General features: G+C 37.0%; 5 protein-coding genes and 2 pseudogenes across 5 annotated transcripts; all 7 read left to right on the plus strand.

The window, feature by feature from the left end:
- The first annotated feature begins 535 nt into the window (after positions 1-535).
- Positions 536-1,896, plus strand: LOC111203556 (annotated as a pseudogene).
- Positions 1,897-2,818: 922 nt separating this feature from the next.
- On the plus strand, positions 2,819-6,460 carry LOC106383702 (putative FBD-associated F-box protein At5g56440). The gene is made up of 2 exons (XM_013823774.3): positions 2,819-3,890; positions 4,027-6,460. The coding sequence occupies exons 1-2, from the start codon at positions 3,057-3,059 to the stop codon at positions 4,471-4,473; spliced, it is 1,281 nt and encodes a 426-aa protein (XP_013679228.2). The 5' UTR covers positions 2,819-3,056; the 3' UTR covers positions 4,474-6,460.
- On the plus strand, positions 6,183-9,194 carry LOC106383701 (probable FBD-associated F-box protein At1g32375). Its single transcript, XM_048749351.1, has 4 exons — positions 6,183-6,651; positions 6,750-6,835; positions 7,007-7,141; positions 9,159-9,194. The coding sequence occupies exons 1-4, from the start codon at positions 6,183-6,185 to the stop codon at positions 9,192-9,194; spliced, it is 726 nt and encodes a 241-aa protein (XP_048605308.1).
- Positions 8,704-10,839, plus strand: LOC106387439 (probable FBD-associated F-box protein At1g32375). The gene is made up of 4 exons (XM_013827306.3): positions 8,704-8,839; positions 9,159-10,073; positions 10,172-10,306; positions 10,395-10,839. Exons 2-4 carry the CDS (start codon positions 9,228-9,230, stop codon positions 10,668-10,670), a joined length of 1,257 nt encoding a protein of 418 aa, XP_013682760.2. The 5' UTR covers positions 8,704-8,839; positions 9,159-9,227; the 3' UTR covers positions 10,671-10,839.
- A 194-nt stretch (positions 10,840-11,033) lies between these two features.
- Positions 11,034-14,297, plus strand: LOC106383700 (probable FBD-associated F-box protein At1g32375). Its single transcript, XM_048752303.1, has 2 exons — positions 11,034-13,271; positions 13,354-14,297. Exon 1 carries the CDS (start codon positions 12,206-12,208, stop codon positions 13,148-13,150), a length of 945 nt encoding a protein of 314 aa, XP_048608260.1. The 5' UTR covers positions 11,034-12,205; the 3' UTR covers positions 13,151-13,271; positions 13,354-14,297.
- Positions 13,221-13,731, plus strand: LOC125582903 (probable FBD-associated F-box protein At1g32375). Its single transcript, XM_048749352.1, has 2 exons — positions 13,221-13,271; positions 13,354-13,731. The coding sequence occupies exons 1-2, from the start codon at positions 13,221-13,223 to the stop codon at positions 13,729-13,731; spliced, it is 429 nt and encodes a 142-aa protein (XP_048605309.1).
- A 1,873-nt stretch (positions 14,298-16,170) lies between the features above and the next one.
- Positions 16,171-16,824, plus strand: LOC125584207 (annotated as a pseudogene).
- Positions 16,825-20,428: the final 3,604 nt, after the last annotated feature.

Genomic DNA, 20,428 nt, shown 5'->3' on the forward strand with positions numbered 1-20,428 from the left:
CTATTTCAGATTCTGAATTTTGAATAATAACATTTTATTCTTTATACACATAAAATATTTTCTTAACACAATCTCTCAGAGGCTGTTAAATGTCACTTTATTTTGGACATTTTCAAAATATACAATTAATTCACTTAATCTTTTATTAATTTATTGAGTTTGCATCACAAACTTTGAGAAGTTGTCATGTATCACTATATGATTTGACATCTATTTTATACAGAAATTTAGACGCCAAAAAAAATTAATAAAATTTCTAAATAATTTTTAAATGTTATTGTAGTAAAAGTTGAGTTTATATTTTGCTTTATCTTAGATAATTCAGGATACGCATATGCATATTTCTTTTTATCTGTTGATACAAAAAGTACGGTCAGACTTATGCTTGTACAAATCCTAAGTGTGTTATAGGAAAAAGAGTTTTTTTTTTACCTTTTTAAAAATTATAAATAGTCTTGTCCAAATTTTCAAAGAATCACCGGCGATGTTCTTTTGCTGCATTAGGTATTTTCTTAATTTTGAAATTTTATTCTGATTTTTCTTAATTTTGAAATCTGGTTTTGCAGTTGAACGTGGTGTGCGCAAACTTCGTTTTCACAATTATCCATTCGGTCCAAAGGAGGCCATACGGTTGCCTAGAAGTCTGTATACATGTCAAACCCTTGTGAGTTTAACCCTATTTTCAGCTGTCATTGTGGATGTTCCTTTAAAATTTTGTTTCCCGTCACTCAAGACTTTGAGGCTTAGACGTGTGGAATTTTCAAACGATGAAATCGTTCCTAGGATTCTATCTGGTTGCCCTGTCCTTGAAGACCTAACTGTGGTTAGAGAACACAATGGAAGCGTGAAAAATATCACAATCATGGTTCCTTCATTGCTGAGATTAACAGTTTTGGACTTCAAATTTGCTTATAAAGTTCCAGGAAATGATGTTGGGTTTGTGATCAAAGCTCCTTCTTTAAAGTCGTTAACGGTTGTTAGCCAAGTAAGTTGGGTTTGTTCATTAGTTAATATGCCAAACCTCGTGAAGGCTAACGTCAAGCTTCCTCCACCTGGTGATTCTAAGAAGCTTCTAGAATGTCTTACCTCAGCCAGACACCTTTCCTTATATGTACAATACCATCACCGGTAAAAATTTATGCATTTGCTATCCTCTCTTTTTTAACTAATAGTTACATTAACTTGTGACTATGCTATTTGCAGTTTTCATATCCTATTGGCGTCTTCTATCATCTCGTGTCTCTAGTACTATGTACATGCTGTTCAGTTTGGTTCTGTCTTATACTCAGACAAACCCCTAAAATAAGAGTTCTCAGATTCCAACCAATTCAAAAATGTTGCCATCATATCCAGATTCAGTGGGAGCAATCAAGTTCTGTTCCTCAATGTTTGATCTCGAGTCTTGAAACTGTTGAGTGGATTGATTACCAAGGAAGAGAATCAGAGAAAAAAGTGGTGATGTATTTGCTAGAGAATTCTGGACAGCTAAAAGAAGATGGCTATTAAAGCCTTACCATCAACCAATTTGGAAAAGAGATACAAGATACTGCAAGAGCTGTCCTCTACGCAGAGGAGTTCTAAAAAATGTCAGTTTTCCTTCACCTGAAGTTATGCCGGATCTCAGAGATATATAACTATATACATATATTAGTTTTAATTCTTGGAGCGTCATTAGTAGTTATCATATTGAAGATATTGGTTTTTACTGAATTAGGTTTTAAGGAATTGGCTGGAAATATACATTTGGTTTTATGCTCACCGAGATGTACCACTAGAGTGTAAACTTGCATATCTCCTGTGTCGTTTCTTTCGTTTCCTACACACAAAACCATACGAACATCATGCAATCGATCGCAAAATATAGCTACAGATCATCTTTCCAAAAAAAGTATATATATATAGCTATACTCCCTGTTCGGGAACGCGCTAGGCGCTAGTCGGGCGGTCGGGTTGGGCCTAGCGCCTAAAGAGAAAATCGGAGATTAATCGGAAATTATGCGGGGCGGAATTTTTAGATGGTTTACTATGTTATAAAACATGTTAATCTTTAATTGTGTATAACATTAATACATTTTCATGTTTAAGATTGTATAAAACACACAAATAAAATATATAAACTTAATATAGTGTAATTTTCATCAAAATTATGAATATAAATGATATTTATAAAATTTTAGATCAAATAAATAAATAAAAATATTATTAAAAATAAAAAAAATAAAAAAAAAATAAAAAAAAAAAATAAAAAATAAATAAAAAATAGATTAGGCGGCTAGGCAGTCATTTAGGCGGCTAGGCGGTCATTTAGGCGGTGTAGGCGGAAAAAAATCGGATATCCGATTTTTTAAACCGATTTGGCATAAATCGGAGCGGAAAAGTGACGCGTAACGCCTAGGCGGCTAGGCGGCCGAGTTTTAGAACAGGGGCTATACTGCTACAGATCAAAACCTAATATCTGACATAGGTAAAATTTATAAATTGTACTCTCTTGATCAGATATTAGACTGCACCATCATAAGCAATCTAATTATATTTAGTATAGTTTCAAAGCCAGTTTCTGAATGTATATATCTTTATATATGTATATAAATGTCGTTATATATGTATATATATATGTTGATGTTTAAAATTATAGTGAATATTCTTCACTTAATTTTTTAATATAAATTATGATACTATTATTGAATTTAAAATAATATATATATATATATATATATATATTCTTTATAATATTTCAAATTTGAGATATCTTTTTTACCCACTTATACACTTGTCAAATTAGGAGTTCTTTTCCTTTTCTAAAATAAATAAAAATTTTAACAAATTAATGAAACATATTAAAATAACAATACTTTATGGCTGACTCAATTTGAGATCCTCCCCAATAAGGTTACCACAATGTTTAATTAGGGTTTCTGGTTTTTCTTTGGGGACGAAGAAAACGAGGCTATAAAAGGTTAGACCTCCCTCTTTTCTTTCCTCTCAACTTTTTGGTATACTGTTGTGATTTGTTTTGAAAACGTAGGCGTTCTCATTATTTTTAGGGCTTGAAAACAATGGATAGGATCAGTTTATTGCCAGAAGACTTGATCTTGAAAATATTATCATCAGTTCCAACAAAATTTTCTGTAACCACAAGCCTTTTGTCAAAAAGATGGTGTTATCTTTGGAAACATGTACCGAAGCTCTTGTTCTATCTGGGTCACTCTGACTACCAGAGGGCTTCTCGTTTAGTTCACACGTTTTTGTTACTAAACAAGGCTCCTGTCTTAGAATCGATGCATCTCTCACTTGGTCAAAACGGTTCTTCCATTGACATTGATACATGGACTCGTGTTGCAATTTCTCGTGGTGTGCGCAATCTTCTATATTTCAGATTTTCAGCAACCCTACGGTTGCCTAGGAGTCTGTATACATGTGAAACCCTTGTGACTTTAACCCTAATTGCAGCTATCATTGTGGATGTTCCTTTGACCAATATTTGTTTCCCGTCACTCAAGGCTTTGATTCTTTTGTTTGTTGATTTCTTAAGTGATGAAATCGTTAGTAGTCTTTTATGTGGTTGCCCTGTCCTTACAGAACTGAACGTGTCTCGATTCAGCAATGCCAGAGTGAAAACTTTCACAGTCTTTGTTCCTTCACTGCAGTGTTTAACCATCATAGACATCAAAAAGGGTTCTCAAGCTCAAGGAGATGATGTTGGGTTTGTGATCAAGGCTCCTTCTTTAAATTCGTTAACTATTTATAGCGAGTTTAGTTGGTTTTGTTCATTAGTGAAAATGCCCTACCTCGTTAAGGCTAATGTCAAGCTTCCACATGGTGACTCTAAGAAGTTTAAGGGTTGTCTTACCTCAGCCAAGCACCTTTCCTTGTGTTTACAACCACCACTGGTAAAATCTATATGCTTTAATCAGTGATAATATATATATTTTTATCTATATTATTTTCTTTGTTAGACTTGATTGAATAAAAGAAGTTTAGACGGAAAAAAACATATTATCCATTCACTTATGATGCAACTTGCAGGATCCATCTCATATAGGAGTCTTCGACCAGCTCGTGTCTCTGAATCTTTGTACATGCTCTTTAGATTGGTGTGGTCTTATACTCAGACATACACCTAAACTCAGAGTTCTCAGATTCGTGCTTTTTCGAGCAAATGTGTCTCCAAAGATAGTTAATATTATAAAGAAATGTAGAATGAGTTACGGAGATTCCATCACTCAATGGGAGCAACCGAGTTCTGTTCCTCAATGTCTGACTTCGAGCCTTGAAACTGTTGAGTGGATTGATTACAAAGGAACACAAACAGAGAAAGAAATGGTTATGTATTTCTTAAAGAACTCCAGACAGCTAAAGAAAGTGTCTATTAGATCCTTAGCATCCATCAATTTAAATGAGAAACACAAGATGCTGCTAGAGTTGGCGTCTGCGCAGCGGATTTCTAGCGAGTGTCGGCTTTTGTTTACCTGAAGTTACGTTGGATCTCAGAGATCTACAACTAGCTTTGTTTTTGTTCTTTCTTGGAGTGTCATTGCCTCATTGGTTAGTGGTTACATTGTTTTGTTAACTTTACAAGTTTGGATAAGAGTGGAAGGGCTTTATTGTGATCAATATATGCGACTCGCATGTTATTACTCCTCAAGTACTTCCTCTTACTTGTGTCATTAGGATCATGAGAATGCAAACTCTCTTTCAGAATTTCAACGTTAACTATGGCTGATGCTAAACATTTGAATTTGAAACAAACCTCTTCAAAGAAATATCACAACTTCTCGTCAATGCTTCGGTTTGTTTTCTAAACATTTTTATGATGAAAAAAAAAAACATTTTTATGATGAAAAGTGAAAGCTGTTCATGCTGAACACTCCTTCACAATTTCTCATCTTTTTTTCTTTCTATTTCTGTATTCAACAACATATACACACATTACAATCAAGTTTGATAAGTTCACAGAATACATTAACTTCTTCTTTTTGTTAAAGATATCTTTGGTCGTCAAAATATTCGGTTAACATATATCTCTTAATATCTAGAATTCAAATTCATGCTGTATTTTGGTTTACACTAGACTTTTCAATTAGGATTCAGATTCTTTCTCTCTATATTTTATACAATAAATTAATTCTTTCTGAACACAATTTCTGAAAATATCATGTATCGCTTTCCTTTTGGACATTTTTTTTTCCAAAATCTATGATTAGTTTACTCATTTATTTTTATTCATTGAGCTCGCATCACAAATTCTGAAAATTTGGGTATATCTCCATAAGTCCATACTATTTGACATATGTTTTTTTTTTCTCTATTTCAGATTCTGAATTTTGAATAATAACATTTTATTCTTTATACAAATAAAATATTTTTTTAACACAATCTCTCAGAGGCTGTTAAATGTCACTTTATTTTGGACATTTTCAAAATATACAATTAATTCACTTAATCTCTTATTTATTTATTGAGTTTGCATCACAAACTTTGAGAAGTTGTCATGTATCACTATATGATTTGACATATATTTTATACAGAAATTTAGACGCCAAAAAAATTAATAAAATTTCTAAATAATTTTTAGATGTTATTGTAGTAAACGTCGAGTTTATATTTTGCTTTATCTTAGATAATTCAGGGATACGCAGATATGCATATTTCTTTTTATCTGTTGATACAAAAAGTACGGCCAGACTTCTGCTTATACAAATCCTAAGTGTGTTATCGGAAAAAGAGTTTTTTTTTTACCTTTTTAAAAATTATAAATAGTCTTCTAAACCACGTGTTTTGATCGACTAGCAACTTGAGAGAGCTTTTGTCCAAATTTTCAAAGAATCACCGGCGATGTTCTTTTGCTGCATTAGGTATTTTCTTAATTTTGAATTTTTTTTCTGATTTTCGTATTACCTTTTGATCTGAAACTCCAAAAAGAAAAAACAGTTTAACTACTGCTTATCACTAAAAGCAAAACATATGTCAGAAGAATTCCGTCGAAAGTGATTAGTTTGGAAGTTTTCTTTAATTTCGGTTTAGGTTTTAAAGTGAAAGCTAATACCTAATTCGTGTCTACCAAGAAAGAAAACTTTGAAGATAATCAAAGAGGAGTGGGATCATATGGATAGGATAAGTAAGTTGCCTGATGCGTTGCTCTTGGAAATATTGTCATATTTACAAGAGAAGTTCTGACCACAATGGTTTTATCGAAACGATGGAATTATCTTTACACGTTTGTGCCAACACTTGAATATGATCATAACAGTTATCCAGATGGTGAGGACAGGAGCTTCTCACGGTTTGTTTACAGTTCTTTGCTGTTGTCTTTCGTACTTGGTCAAAACACTGGTTCTATAGATATTGGAGTTTGTGTTAGAACCGCTATTAAACGCCATGCGCGTCACCTGAATATTGAGATTGATGATACTTGTTCTGCTGAAACTATCAATCCAGTGATACTTCCTACTAGCTTGTATACAGGTTGTACAATGCTTGTGATTTTGTGGCTAATTAATGTGGTTCTTATGGATTCGTCTTCCACGGTTTCCTTCCCATCCCTCAAAATTTTGGTCCTTCTATCAGTGAAGTACCCAAATAATGAATTTGTCCCCAAGATTTTAGCTGGTTGTCCTGTTCTTGAAAATTTATTCGTGGACCGATGCCAAGGTGACAATGTGAATCTTTTCGTAGTTAGAGTGCCCACTTTGAAGATCCTACTGTTACAAAAAGTATATCGGACATCCATGCTGATGGGTTTTTAATAGATGCTCCTTGTTTGGAGCTCATGGGGATTAATGTAAATACGAAAGGATTTTGTGGTATTGAGCATAATATGCCTAAGATTGATGCGGCAAGTATGTGTGTTACTTGTAATCGTACCGAACAGATTCTTTCTTCTCTTACATCACTCCAGCAACTTAGATTATGTTTAATGACCTCAAAGGTAACCTTTAAATGTTTTTTTCTTCTAAAAGACCTATCATTCCCACTAAACTTTTGTTTACTCATGTATCTTATGTAGGATGCATATCCTGAAGGAATAGCATTTAACCGGCTTGTAGAATTGACTCTGTGTACATCTGAACCGGAATGGTTGAATCTACTTATGCGTCTTCTCAAAGATTCCCCCAAACTAAGAGTCCTCAAACTAGAACAGGTAAATTTATTTCCTCTTAACCCTTTTTAATATTCTGAAGCGGATTGTACTTACTATGGATCCTTGTGAATATCGGGTCCATCTCCGTGAGGCTGTGAATCCACGGCCGTGCTGGAACGAACCTACTCATGTTCCAAGCTGTTTATTGTCATGTCTTGAAACTTTTCAATGGTCACAATACGAAGGAAGAGAAGAAGAGATCAAAGTCGCGCAATTCATCATAAGAAACTCTGCTTGTTTGAAGAATGCAGCTTTCTATCCTAAATCCTGTAGAGAAGCTTGAGATGCTAATAGAATTATCAGTGTCACCAAGGAGTTCTTCAATATGTCAGCTTGATTTCGGTCGTGGGACTCCTACAGTTAGGGACATTTTTTATCATCACCGTTTGATGAAACTTTATAGATGATTGATAAAAAAATGGTTTCCCTTAAACTATATATATGATTTCTCACATATTTTGTTGTTGTTAAATGGATATATTTATTTAAGCTTATTTAGTTTTTTTTTTTTTTCGCGTCCTGCTATTGTTCACTTGGATGGGGGCATTCATGCTTTAGAATTATGATTCACTAGATCCATGAGTCTGTGACTATCCCTCCCACTCGATCTCAAATGTACATGTTGTGAGTTAGACTCGAAGAAACCAGAGAGAAACTTAATGTCATTACAGCACAAAATCACTATCAATATCAGGGACAACAAGTTCAATTTTATTTACATCATGGGATGTTTTACATAAGTTCACTTGTATGAAAAGAGTGGGAAGGGAACTGCGGTACATATTTTTAAAAATATAAAACCTAAAGCAGGACATAGGGGCTTCTTTGCTGTTGAATATCAGGTGTTTGAGTTTATTTTTTCTCTGATTCTGTGATCTTCTTCTGATTATTCATCTTAATATGTTTAATCTGAGAAGAATTTGTCAGAGAACAACAAGAGTACTCCAATTTATTTTTGTATGTTCTATTGAAAAAGCTAAATTGGCCAATACTTATACACTTAATTATAAGCTTGGTCTCCAAGGGAAAACGACCTATCAAAAAAAAAAACAAAAACTAAACCAAACATAAGTTATGATGATTCAGTGTTTAGTTATTGTTTGGCCAGGTTTGTAGACAAGACAATAAGACTCAAATTGCTTGGAGTAAAAGGAATGGGCCAGCAGTATCTTGAAGAAGGTCTGATCACCTGGCTTGGCTTACAAGAAACTCAAGGAGAAGCTGGATAAATTTCTTCTATTTAGCATGATTTTTTTGATTCTTTAAATTCAAAGAAACACAAAAGCACCTGATGTAATTGAAGTTTTGATTGAATAAATTTTACATTCATTCGAACAAAAAAAAAGAAGAAGGTGTTTAGTTATTGTTAATACGGTTTGAATTTAGTCACGACAGCATTAGTAAGCATCAACCGGGTATAGGATTTACTTCAGCGACATGATTTTAGATTATACAAATCCATCTGAAGTTATGGACCTATATGCTCAATAGCCCAGTAACATTTAGGCCACAACTGGGCTCATGGGCCGAAGTTTGATCCATTTTCCATTTCATACAATAAATCAACCCCAACTTTATGCCCCCACATCGTCTTCTATATTCTGATCTTCGGTTTACAGTGTTTCAAGCAGCGGATTTACTGGAGAAATGAACTGATAATTTCTCCCAGGAATCGGAGTATAGATTAAGAGTATAAAGGTAATCGGCAATTCATTACTTCAGGTTTGGTTTAATAGTGAACGGAAACTGTTCGACAGAAAGTTTTGGTTTGTACAATTCTCTTTAACTTTATATGCTTTCTTGAGATTATAAGTGTTCAGTGTGTCTGCCAGTATGAGAAGCGGTTAGGTGTTTGTATACTCTGTTCTTATTTGTCTTTGAACTACGAAACTATTGCTTTGCTTTGACCTTGTTGTGTCGTTGCTTATGACTTTTTTGTTGCTGTTTAGTTTATGAGGAAAACACACTTTACAATTTCACATTCCTTTGTTTTTTTTTTTCCCCCAATGCTTTTCAGGCTTTGGTGTCTGGTTTGGGGATTCTGGGGCTTTGATACGGCAATCTGTGTTGGATTTGAAAGGGGAAGATGCCTCCTGTTGATAGGATATGTCATTTGCCTGACGCACTACTGTTGAGAATACTGTCAGAACTGCCTACTGCCAACGATGTTGTGGCCACAATGGTTTTGTCAAAACGATGGGAGCCTCTTTGGAAGTCAGTGTCAAAACTTGTATACGACGATAGCTACCGGAATATTGATGATGTTGGAAGGTTTACCCGCTTTGTGGATAGGTCTTTGATTCTGCACGAGGCACCGGTAGAAACTTTGCATTTCAAACTTACCCAAAAGTCTCTTGCGGTTGATATTGGAGTATGGATTGCAATTGCAGTTAAATGCAGTGTGCGTGACCTGGTTATAGATATTGACTGTCCAGCCATACTTCCAAGGAGTTTATATAGAGGCTCTAAAATGCTCGTTTCCTTGAAACTAAAGAGTGCGACTCTTATGGATGTTTCTTCCTTGCCTTCTTTCTTGACCCTTAAAACTTTGAGCCTTGTATCTGTCAAGTACCCAGGTGATGAGTTTGTTAGGCAGCTTTTGTCCAGTTGTCATGTTCTTGAAGATTTGGTTGTGGAACAATGCCTCCATGATAATGTAACTATTTTCACAATTAAGGTTCCTTCTCTCAAGAGTGCATCTTTGTATAAATCAGCAGGAAGATCTACAGAAGGTGAAGATGGATTTGTGATAGATGCTCCTTCTTTGGAGTACTTGGACATCTTTTATAATAACGTTGGGTTTTGTGTCATTGAGAATGATATGCCTAATCTTGTTAAGGCAGATGTTGTCGTCTCTTATAGTTCCCCTGGTGTGACTCTGAGTTCTTTTACTTCAGCAAAGCGTCTCTTTATCTGTTTACCAAACTCAAAGGTAATATATGCCTAACTATACATGCTGTTATTTGTATTCTTTTACCTGTTAGGCACTAACACATAGCACCTGTTCTTTAATTATGTATTGTATTGCAGGACGCATATTCCGTTGGTACTGTCTTCCACCGTCTTGTACACTTGAGAATATGCACATGTGAGACAGAGTGGTTGAATCTACTTATGCGTTTACTCAATGATTCCCCTAATTTACGGCATCTCAAATTTCAAAAGGTACACATAGTTACACGTCCACTCAATTCATTCATTGTCTGTGACCAGAGGGTATTTTACAGTCCTTGTAATGTCAAATCTATCGCAGTGCCATGAGATTGAAGGCACACGCCCCTGCTGGAATGACCCGAGCTCAGTTCCTGAATGTCTGTCATCGAGTCTAGAAACTCTTGAATGGGTAGGATATCAAGGAAGAAAAGAAGATAAAGAAGTAGCTACATTCATATTAAGAACCGGAAGCTGTTTGAAGAAAGTAACTATAATTACCCCTAAGTCCAGTGACTCGGACAAGAAACTTGAGATGCTCAGGGAGTTGTCCTTGTCCTTCAGGCGTTCACCTACATGTCAGCTTGTATTCGACTGAACTTGCGCTCAGTTGACAAAGTTGGGTTGTGTTAGATCCCTTATCTTATTAATGTTAAACAACGCTTAGAGCTTAGAGGACTTCTCCATGCTTTGTGTTGTGTTTGTGCAAAGATTGCTCCTATCTATCATGTTTTTAAATGTGGTTTTGCTGTTGTAGCAACCTGTTTCTTTACTGTCTTGGCTTTTTTACCGTTCGTATGGAACCTCTACTCCATTTTTGGAGAGTGAAAGTAGCTATAAAGCTTTTAGTTGACCAAAGAAAACATTATTTAGTTCGCACATGTTGGTCGAGTAATAGATTCACCAAATCAACCGACCACTGTTGGTCTACGAATCAACTGCTCCTAGTGTTCAGTCTTTGGGGTTTATGGTATGGATAGAGAAGTTTGTTGAAGTTGATAGCTTTGGGATTGTAAGGATTAAGAGTGCTTTCTTATTTTTGAAGTTTTGTCTAATCATCATCTGATCTTTACTAATTTGAATTGACAGCAAAATCCTCTGTTTCTTATATTTTCGGGTCTGTAGATGCGAAGTAAGTTTGATTGTAATGGGGTTTGCTCGTAAGTATGATAAGCGAGTTGCCTGATGCACTGCTCTTAAATATATTATCGTTTTACTGTCTACACAAAAAAAAAGGTGTCAAAATGGTTTTGTCAAAACAATGGCAGTTTCTTTGGATGTTATATGTGTCAGGAAGGTGAGATTCTTGCGGTTTCTTAACAGTTCTTTGCTGTTGCCCGAGGCTCCGCTTTTACAGTTTTTCTTTACAACGTTCTGGTGCTATAGATCTTGGTGCATGTGTTGCACCTGCTGTTAAATCGTTGTGTTCGTGAGATAAATATCGAGATTGATACTTCTTATACTGAAACTCTAGCTATATATACTTCCGAGGAGCTTGATATAGTCTGTAAAACGCTTGTGACAATAAAACTGAAAAATGGGGTTCTGTTGGAGTTCTTAGGCATTGTTGATTATTATACAGATGGCTCTTAAATTATGGTTAGATACTAAACAGAAAATTAGTTGGTGTTTCACAGTGTAGTTAACCTAATGAATACATACATCATACATAGATGAACACTTGGAAAATAAAAATGTATTAAAATAGTAAGGTCAGACTTTTGCTTGTACAAATCCTAAGTGTGTTAGGAAAAGAGTTTTTTACCTTTTTAAAAATTATAAATAGTCTTGTTAACAACGAGTTTGACTAGCAACCTGAGAGAGCTTTTGTCCAAATTTTCAAAGAATCACCGGCGATGTTCTTTTGCTGCATTAGGTATTTTCTTAATTTTGAAATTTTATTCTGATCTTCGTATTACCTATTGATTTGAAATTCAAAAAAGATAAACAGTTTTACTACTTGTTATCACTAAAAGCAAAACATATGGCAGAAGAATTTCTTAGAAAATTGATTAGTTTTGGAAGTTTCCTTTTGATTTTTGGTTTAGGTTTTAAAGTGAAAGCTAATTCCTAATATTTTCGTGTCTACCAAGGAAGAAAACTTTGAAGATAATCAAAGAGGAGTGGGATCATATGGATAGGATAAGTGAGTTGCCTGATGCGTTGCTCTTTGAAATATTGTCATATTTACCAACAAGAGAAGTTGTGACCACAATGGTTTTATCGAAACGATGGAAGTATCTTTATACGTTTGTGCCAACACTTGAATATGATCATAACAGTTATCCAGATGGTGAGGACAGGAGCTTCTCGCGGTTTGTTTACAGTTCTTTGCTGTTACACGAGGCACCAGTTCTACAAGTGTTGTCTTTCGTACTTGGTCAAAACACTGGTTCTATAGATATTGGAGTTTGTGTTAGAACCGCTATTAAACGCCATGCTCGTCACCTGAATATTGAGATTGATGATACTTGTTCTGCTGAAACTATCAATCCAGTTATACTTCCTACTAGCTTGTATACAGGTTGTACAATGCTTGTGAGTTTGGGGCTAGACAATGTGGTTCTTATGGATTCGTCTTCCACGGTTTCCTTCCCATCCCTCAAAATTTTGGGCCTTCTATCAGTGAAGTACCCAAATAATGAATTTGTCCCCAAGATTTTTGCTGGTTGTCCTGTTCTTGAAAATTTATTCGTGGACCGATGCCCCGGTGACAATGTGAACCTTTTCGTAGTTAGAGTGCCCACTTTGAAGATCCTATTGTTACAAAAAGTATTGGACATCCATGCTGACGGGTTTTTAATAGATGCTCCTTGTTTGGAGCTCATGGGGATTAATGTAAATACGAAAGGATTTTGTGGTATTGAGCATAATATGCCTAAGATTGATGCGGCAAGTATGTGTGTTACTTGTAATCGTACCGAACAGATTCTTTCTTCTCTTACATCACTCCAGCAACTTAGATTATGTTTAATGACCTCAAAGGTAACCTTTAAATGTTTTTTTTCTTTTAAAAGACCTATCATTCCCACTAAACTTTTGTTTACTCATGTATCTTATGTAGGATGCATATCCTGAAGGATTAGCATTTAACCGGCTTGTAGAATTGACTCTGTGTACATCTGAACCGGAATGGTTGAATCTACTTATGCGTCTTCTCAAAGATTCCCCCAAACTAAGAGTCCTCAAACTAGAACAGGTAAATTTATTTCCTCTTATAACCTTTTTTAATATTCTGAAGCGGATTGATTATACTTACTATGGATCCTTGTGAATGTCAGGTCCATCTCCGTGAGGCTGTGAATCCACGGCCGTGCTGGAACGAACCTACTCATGTTCCTAGCTGTTTATTGTCAAGTCTTGAAACTTTTCAATGGTCACAATACGAAGGAAGAGAAGAAGAGATCAAAGTCGCGAAATTCATCATAAGAAACTCTGCTTGTTTGAAGAATGCAACTTTCTATCCTAAATCTACTGATCCTGTAGAGAAGCTTGAGATGCTAATAGAATTATCAGTGTCACCAAGGAGTTCTTCAATATGTCAGCTTGATTTCGGTCGTGAGACTCCTACAGTCAGGGACATTTTTCATGATCACCGTTTGATGAAGCGTTTAAGACAGACATACCAGAAAAATTGTGACAAAAATGGTTTCCCTTAAACTCTACATTAGATGATTTCTCTCATTTTTTTGTTAAATGGATATATTTATTTGAGCCTATTTAGTTTTTTTTTCGTGTCCTGATATTGTTCACTTGAATTAGCATTCATAGTTTAGAATTACGATTCACTAGAACTATGACTATCAGGGGGTAAAATTAGTAATTGGCTAATATACAACTCGATCACTCCCAACTCATCTCAAATGTACATGTTGTGAATAACAAACGAGTTAGACTCAAGAAATCAAGAAACTAATTAAAGAGAACTCTAATTGAGTCAAACATCTATATGATGATTTTTTCGTGATGTGAGTAGTAAGTTACAAACTCTTACATAGTTACAGCCATATTTATAAGCTTCAAAACCCTGGCAAAAGTCGAATGGTTGGTCACATATTTTTTAATTGCATTTTCACCCTTTTAAGTAATTTATCTGAACTTCATTTTGTTTGTGAGAATGTTGCCATAAGATAGGTGTTTCATCTTTTCGTTGTCAAAAAAAAAGATAGCTGTTTCATCTCCCCCCTCATCTCTGCAATTTGCAAATATCTTTACAAATTAAAAGGTTTTCGAAGCACATTATTCAATGAATTTTGAACCAGTTTAACCATCAAGCCTTCCAACACTTACACATAAGGAAATTGATAGAATGTGATATTTTTTCAATCAATTTGTATTTAATTTGTAATCAATTAGAAAAGCCACGATGCAATTCTTTTTTTCTCTTTTCAACTAATTTCTAGTGGGATGCCTTGTCAATATATACTATCCATTTTTATTTAAGAAAAACGGGGATGGGAAGGAATCATATGTTTAATACAGTACAAGGAAATTTGACAAAACTAGACAAAAAGTTAACCTATTGTATATATAAAAGAGCGGTAAGACCATTATGATTTTTTTTTTTTAATCAGTGAGATCAGGAATTAGGGTTTCTTTCTTGTTGAACGGGTAACGAAGGGTTTAGGGGTTTTTCGATTGTTTTATACGAAAGGAATTTTCCGTTAGATTACTAGCTCATCGTAAACCTCTCTCGCCTGCTCAACGACGGTTGAGTTTGGTTCCCGTGAAAGAATCTAGTGAGCTTCTTCGAAAGCGAAAACAAATAATATTTTCAGAGCCAGGTAACGACATTAACGGTTCTTTGTCTGAACGCTATGCTTTCATGAGAATATAAGTTCTGTATGTCTCCCAGTACTATGAGATGCAGTTAGGTGTTTGTATACTCTCTTATTTGTATTTAAACTACATAACTATATTCTTACGCTAGGGTTTGGTTTGACCTTGTGTCGTTTCTCATGATTTTTTTTGTTTGGTTTACGAGAAAAAAAAACACTTACAATTTCACATTCCTTGTTTTTTTTTATTTGTGTAATCTGAAAGCTTGGGGTTTGAGAGAGGAAGATGACTCCTGTGGATATGATCAGTCATTTGCCTGAAGCGCTACTCTTGAGAATACTGTCAGAACTGACTATTACTAAAGATGTTGTGGCTACAATGGTTTTGTCAAAACAATGGGAATGTCTTTGGAAGTCAGTGCCAAAACTTGTTTACGACGATAGCTATAAAAATATTGATACTGGAAGGTTTTCTAGCTTTGTGGACAGGTCTTTGATTCTGCATGAGGCACCAGTAGAAACTTTGCATTTCATACTTACTCAGAAGTCTGCTGCTGTTGACATTGGAGTATGGATTACAATTGCAGTTAAATGCCGTGTGCGTAACATGTGTATCGATATCGACTGCTCTTCCAGTAAAACTCCAGCCATACTTCCAAGAAGTCTATATACAACAGGCTCTAGAATGCTTGTTTCCTTGAAACTAAAGAGTGTGACTCTTATGGATGTTTCTACATTGCCTTCTTTGTTGATAAAAAAAAAAAGAACACGTTTTTTTGGTTTTTGGTTGGTAAGTTTGGTTGTTACACCAACTCACCACCAACTCACAAATCCCCCTCCTATAAATACATGCGTGAAGGAGAAGGGGAAATTCATCCCAAACAAGAAAAACAAAGTAAGAGAGAACAAGAGAAGAGAAGAAGAGATAGTGCAAGAGAGAAAAAAAAAATATCTTTCTTGTGAGAAAAATCTTTCTCTTTAAGAAATTACGAATAATTTCTTGGGTGTATTTGGGATCGGGTGTGAGTTGAGAGTTTGTAAAATTTCCTGGGTTGATAATAAAAGATCTGTAGCAGGTCCGGAGACGTAGGCAACATTGGCCGAACTCCGTTAACAATTTTGTATGTGTTTTCCCGCTCCCATAAATTCTGGTTTTCCGCAAAATTTGACCGCGTATTTCCTAACAACTGGTATCAGAGCCTGAGTTACGGTGATCGGTCAAATTTTTTGCAGGGTTACTATTCACGTGAACAGTACTTCGTGAATAGTGAATTTTCTCGGTAACATCGGTTTGTCGACGAAGGTGTTCTAATACACGGTGGTTCCAGAAACGATGGGAGGCGAAGACGGTTTGGCGCACAGTATCGGGAAATTTGACGGTACAGATTATGCATTTTGGAGAATGCAAATTGAAGATTATCTGTACGGAAAGAAGCTTCATCAACCGCTGAGCAAGAAGCCTGAGAAGATGGATCAGGATGAGTGGGAGCTCCTTTACAGACAAGTTCTGGGTGTTATAAGGTTAACACTGTCGAAAAACGTTGCTCACAACGTTGCGAAGGAGAAGACCACGGAAGGGCTCATGAAAGTTCTCTCTGATATGTATGAGAAACCTTCGGCAAACAATAAGGTATTTCTCATGAAGAAACTCTTTCATTTGAAGATGGAAGAAGGTGGCCTGGTTGCCGCACATGTGAACGAGTTCAACACGATTGTCAACCAACTGTCATCGGTTGAAATCGAGTTTGATGATGAAGTGCGAGCACTGATTTTGTTGGCATCTCTGCCAAATAGTTGGGAGCCGATGAGGGCAGCGGTTAGTAATTCTGTGGGTACTCAAAAGCTCAAATTCAATGATGTTAGAGATCGTATCCTTGGTGAGGAAGTTCGAAGGATAGACTCTGGGGAGGCATCAACGAGCTCTGCTTTCAACGTGGAAAACAGAGGGAGAAACCCAGATAGAAATAACCGGAGTAATGGCAGATCGAAGTCAAGGAATGGATGGGGCCAGTCCAAATTCAGACAGCCTGCAGAGTGCTGGAATTGTGGAAAGACAGGTCACATTAAGAAGAATTGCCGAGCACCACCGAAGAAGGAAGACAACACTAGAGGCGGAGCCAATGCAGTGACACGTGAAATCGCTGATGCATTGGTAGTGTCTGTTGATTCCCCGAGGAAAATTGAAGCTCGTGATGCAACTGCAAATACCACCAAAGCGTCAATCTCCTATGTCGATAGCCCAGTTGATTCATGGGTGCTTGACTCAGGAGCGTCGTTCCACACCACACCGCACCATAACATCATGGAAAATTATGTTGCGGGAAATTACGGAAAGGTATATCTTGCTGATGGATTACCTTTGGACATAGTTGGTATTGGAGATATCAACCTGAAAATGTCAGACGGACGTGTGTGGAAGATTACCAAGGTCAGACATGTGCCAAAGTTGATGCGAAATCTGATTTCAGTAGGTCAACTTGATGATATGGGGCACGATGTTAATTTTGGTGGTGGAGCCTGGAGAGTGAAGAAAGGTTCCATGGTGGTGGCTAGAGGTCATAAAAGAGGCACTCTTTATATGACGACGAGTTATCAAGACACTGTTGCTGTTGTCGAGAATGCCAAACAGACCAAGTTGTGGCATTGTAGGTTGGGGCACATGAGTGAGAAAGGGATGAAACTCATGGTGGAAAATGGCGCTCTTCCGGATCTGAAGACGGTGGATCATCAGATGTGTGAAAGTTGCATCCTTGGAAAACAGAAACGGGTTAGTTTCTCTAAAGGAGGAAGAGAGCCAAAATCTGAGAAGTTAGAGCTGGTGCACACTGACGTGTGGGGACCCACTCCTGTTGCATCGCTGGGAGGTTCATACTACTATGTGACCTTTATTGATGACTCCACAAGAAAAGTGTGGGTTTACTTCATGAAGAACAAGCATGAAGTGTTTTCGGTTTTCAAAATTTGGAAAGCCATGGTTGAGATTGAGACGAATCTCAAGTTGAAGTGTCTAAGGTCTGATAATGGTGGTGAGTACATCAGCGGCGAGTTCAAGAGATATTGCGCTGATAATGGGATCAAGATGGAGAAGACTATTCCTGGAACGCCTCAACAGAATGGAATAGCGGAAAGGATGAACCGAACCTTGAATGAGCATGCAAGGAGCATGAGATTGCACTGTGGATTACCAAAGACGTTTTGGGCAGATGCAATCAATACCGCAGCCTTCTTAATAAACAGAGGACCGTCTGTACCATTGGGATTTAAGATCCCTGAAGAAGTTTGGAGCGGAAAGAAAGTAAACCTTTCTTATCTAAAGGTGTTTGGATGCTTAGCTTATGTTCATATTGATGATGCTGCAAGAAGTAAACTTGACTCGAAGTCTAAGAAGTGTTACTTCATCGGTTATGGTAACGCGGAGTTTGGTTACCAGTTTTGGGATGATGAAAATCGGAAGATCATCCGCAGCAAGAATGTTGTGTTCAACGAAGAAGCGTTGTACAAGGATAAGCTAAGAGAAGGCTCGGAGAAGAAAGAGCCTGGAGCTGTTGACTTAGAAGATATCCTGACACCGGAGTTGCCACAGGATACCGCAACAGCAGAAGAAGAAATCTCTCAAGACGAGAGTGGTGAGGCTGAAGAAAGTGATGATTCTGAAGTGGTCCCATATACACCAGTCACGGAGTTACGACGGTCAAGCAGAATCATCAGAAAGCCAGTAAGATTCTCTCCATCGCTCAACTACATTCTGCTCACAGACAGAGGCGAGCCTGAATGTTATATGCAAGTTGATGAGTCGATCAAGTGGGAGCTTGCAATGAACGACGAGATGGACTCGTTGTTATCCAATCACACGTGGGAGTTAGCAGATTTGCCTAAGGAGAAAAAGGCATTGCATAACAAGTGGGTCTACCGAATAAAAGAAGAACCTGATGGGAGTAAGCGCTATAAAGCGAGGATTGTTGTGAAGGGATTCCAACAAAAAGAAGGCGTTGACTACACCGAAATCTTCTCTCCTGTAGTCAAGATGGTGACTATTAGAACGGTTCTTGGGCTGGTAGCACAAGAAGATCTACATCTTCAACAGATGGATGTGAAGACGGCATTTCTCCACGGTGATTTGGATGAGGAAATTTATATGAAGCAACCCGAAGGCTTTGAGATCAAAGGGAAGGAAAGCCTTGTTTGCAAGCTGAAAAGGAGTTTGTACGGCTTAAAACAAGCTCCAAGACAGTGGTATAAACGGTTCGACAACTTTATTAAAGGCGTTGGTTTCTTGAGGTGTGATGCTGACCACTGTTGTTACTTCAAGACGCTTGAAGAGTCCTACTTGATATTGCTCCTATATGTCGATGACATGCTGATAGTAGGAGCAGACTTGCACGAGATCAATAGCTTGAAGACGAAACTCTCAGAAGAGTTTGCGATGAAAGACGTTGGAGAAGCAAGACAGATTCTAGGGATGAGAATCAGTAGGAGCAAGGAAGGTCTTAAGCTATCACAAGAGGAGTATGTGAAGAAAGTCCTCAAGAGGTTTAACATGGATAACGCGAAGCCAGTTAGTACTCCCCTGGCAAGTCACTTTCGGTTATCCAGAGAACAATCTCCAAAGACGGAAGACGAGATGGCATGTATGGATAAAGTTCCATATGCTTCTGCTATAGGAAGCCTGATGTACGCGATGATATGTACAAGGCCAGACATTGCACATGCAGTGGGAGTCGTTAGCAGATTTATGAGCAATCAGGGAAGGAACATTGGGAAGCCGTTAAGTGGATTTTCAGATATCTAAAAGGAAATCCAAGTTTATCGCTACGTTTCACGAAGTCTAAGACGGGATTGCAGGGATATGTTGATGCTGACAATGGAGGTGACATTGACAGCACGAAGAGCACAACCGGGTATGTCTACACCTTTGGCGGTACTGCAATTTGTTGGGTTTCAAAGTTGCAGAAAATTGTATCTCTATCAAGCTGTGAAGCTGAGTATGTTGTGGTAACGGAGGCAACAAAAGAGATGATATGGCTACAGTCTTTTCTAGAGGAGCTAGGCCATGGCCAAGAGAAAAGTGTGTTGTACTGTGATAGTAAGAGTGCCATCGACTTGGCAAAGAATCTAGTTTACCATGCTCGGACGAAGCACATACATCGTCGATATCATTTCATCAGATCAGCGTTGGAAGATGAAATGTTGGTGCTTGAGAAGATCCCAGGAAGCAAGAATCCGGCAGACATGCTAACGAAGGTCGTGCCGTATGATAAGCTGAGGTTGTGTGTAACCTCAGTTGGCTTGTCAGAGTAACAAGCTGAGAAGACCTGCTACATCGATCAAAGTGTGAAGACAAATTGAAATCAGTCTTCAAGTGGGAGATTGTTGATCAAAAAAAGAACACGTTTTTTTGGTTTTTGGTTGGTAAGTTTGGTTGTTACACCAACTCACCACCAACTCACAAATCCCCCTCCTATAAATACATGCCTGAAGGAGAAGGGGAAATTCATCCCAAACAAGAAAAACAAAGTAAGAGAGAACAAGAGAAGAGAAGAAGAGAGAGTGCAAGAGAGAAAAAAAATATCTTTCTTGT

This window comes from Brassica napus, chromosome C3 (assembly GCF_020379485.1).
Source record: "Brassica napus cultivar Da-Ae chromosome C3, Da-Ae, whole genome shotgun sequence".
Classification (NCBI taxonomy): Eukaryota; Viridiplantae; Streptophyta; class Magnoliopsida; order Brassicales; family Brassicaceae; genus Brassica; species Brassica napus.

What these genes read in the sequence shown, in the direction of transcription:
- LOC106383702 (XM_013823774.3), top strand. Translation starts at nt 3,057, where the DNA reads ATGGATAGGATCAGTTTATTGCCAGAAGACTTGATCTTGAAAATATTA. An exon ending in TGTGTTTACAACCACCACTG is followed by an intron (nt 3,891 to 4,026) that starts GTAAAATCTATA and finishes TGCAACTTGCAG; the next exon opens with GATCCATCTCATATAGGAGT.
- LOC106383701 (XM_048749351.1), top strand. Translation starts at nt 6,183, where the DNA reads ATGGTTTTATCGAAACGATGGAATTATCTTTACACGTTTGTGCCAACA. An exon ending in ATTCGTGGACCGATGCCAAG is followed by an intron (nt 6,652 to 6,749) that starts GTGACAATGTGA and finishes GGTTTTTAATAG; the next exon opens with ATGCTCCTTGTTTGGAGCTC. An exon ending in ATATGCCTAAGATTGATGCG is followed by an intron (nt 6,836 to 7,006) that starts GCAAGTATGTGT and finishes TATCTTATGTAG; the next exon opens with GATGCATATCCTGAAGGAAT.
- LOC106387439 (XM_013827306.3), top strand. Translation starts at nt 9,228, where the DNA reads ATGCCTCCTGTTGATAGGATATGTCATTTGCCTGACGCACTACTGTTG. An exon ending in TCTGTTTACCAAACTCAAAG is followed by an intron (nt 10,074 to 10,171) that starts GTAATATATGCC and finishes ATTGTATTGCAG; the next exon opens with GACGCATATTCCGTTGGTAC. An exon ending in GGCATCTCAAATTTCAAAAG is followed by an intron (nt 10,307 to 10,394) that starts GTACACATAGTT and finishes AATCTATCGCAG; the next exon opens with TGCCATGAGATTGAAGGCAC.
- LOC106383700 (XM_048752303.1), top strand. Translation starts at nt 12,206, where the DNA reads ATGGATAGGATAAGTGAGTTGCCTGATGCGTTGCTCTTTGAAATATTG.
- LOC125582903 (XM_048749352.1), top strand. Translation starts at nt 13,221, where the DNA reads ATGCGTCTTCTCAAAGATTCCCCCAAACTAAGAGTCCTCAAACTAGAA. An exon ending in GAGTCCTCAAACTAGAACAG is followed by an intron (nt 13,272 to 13,353) that starts GTAAATTTATTT and finishes TGTGAATGTCAG; the next exon opens with GTCCATCTCCGTGAGGCTGT.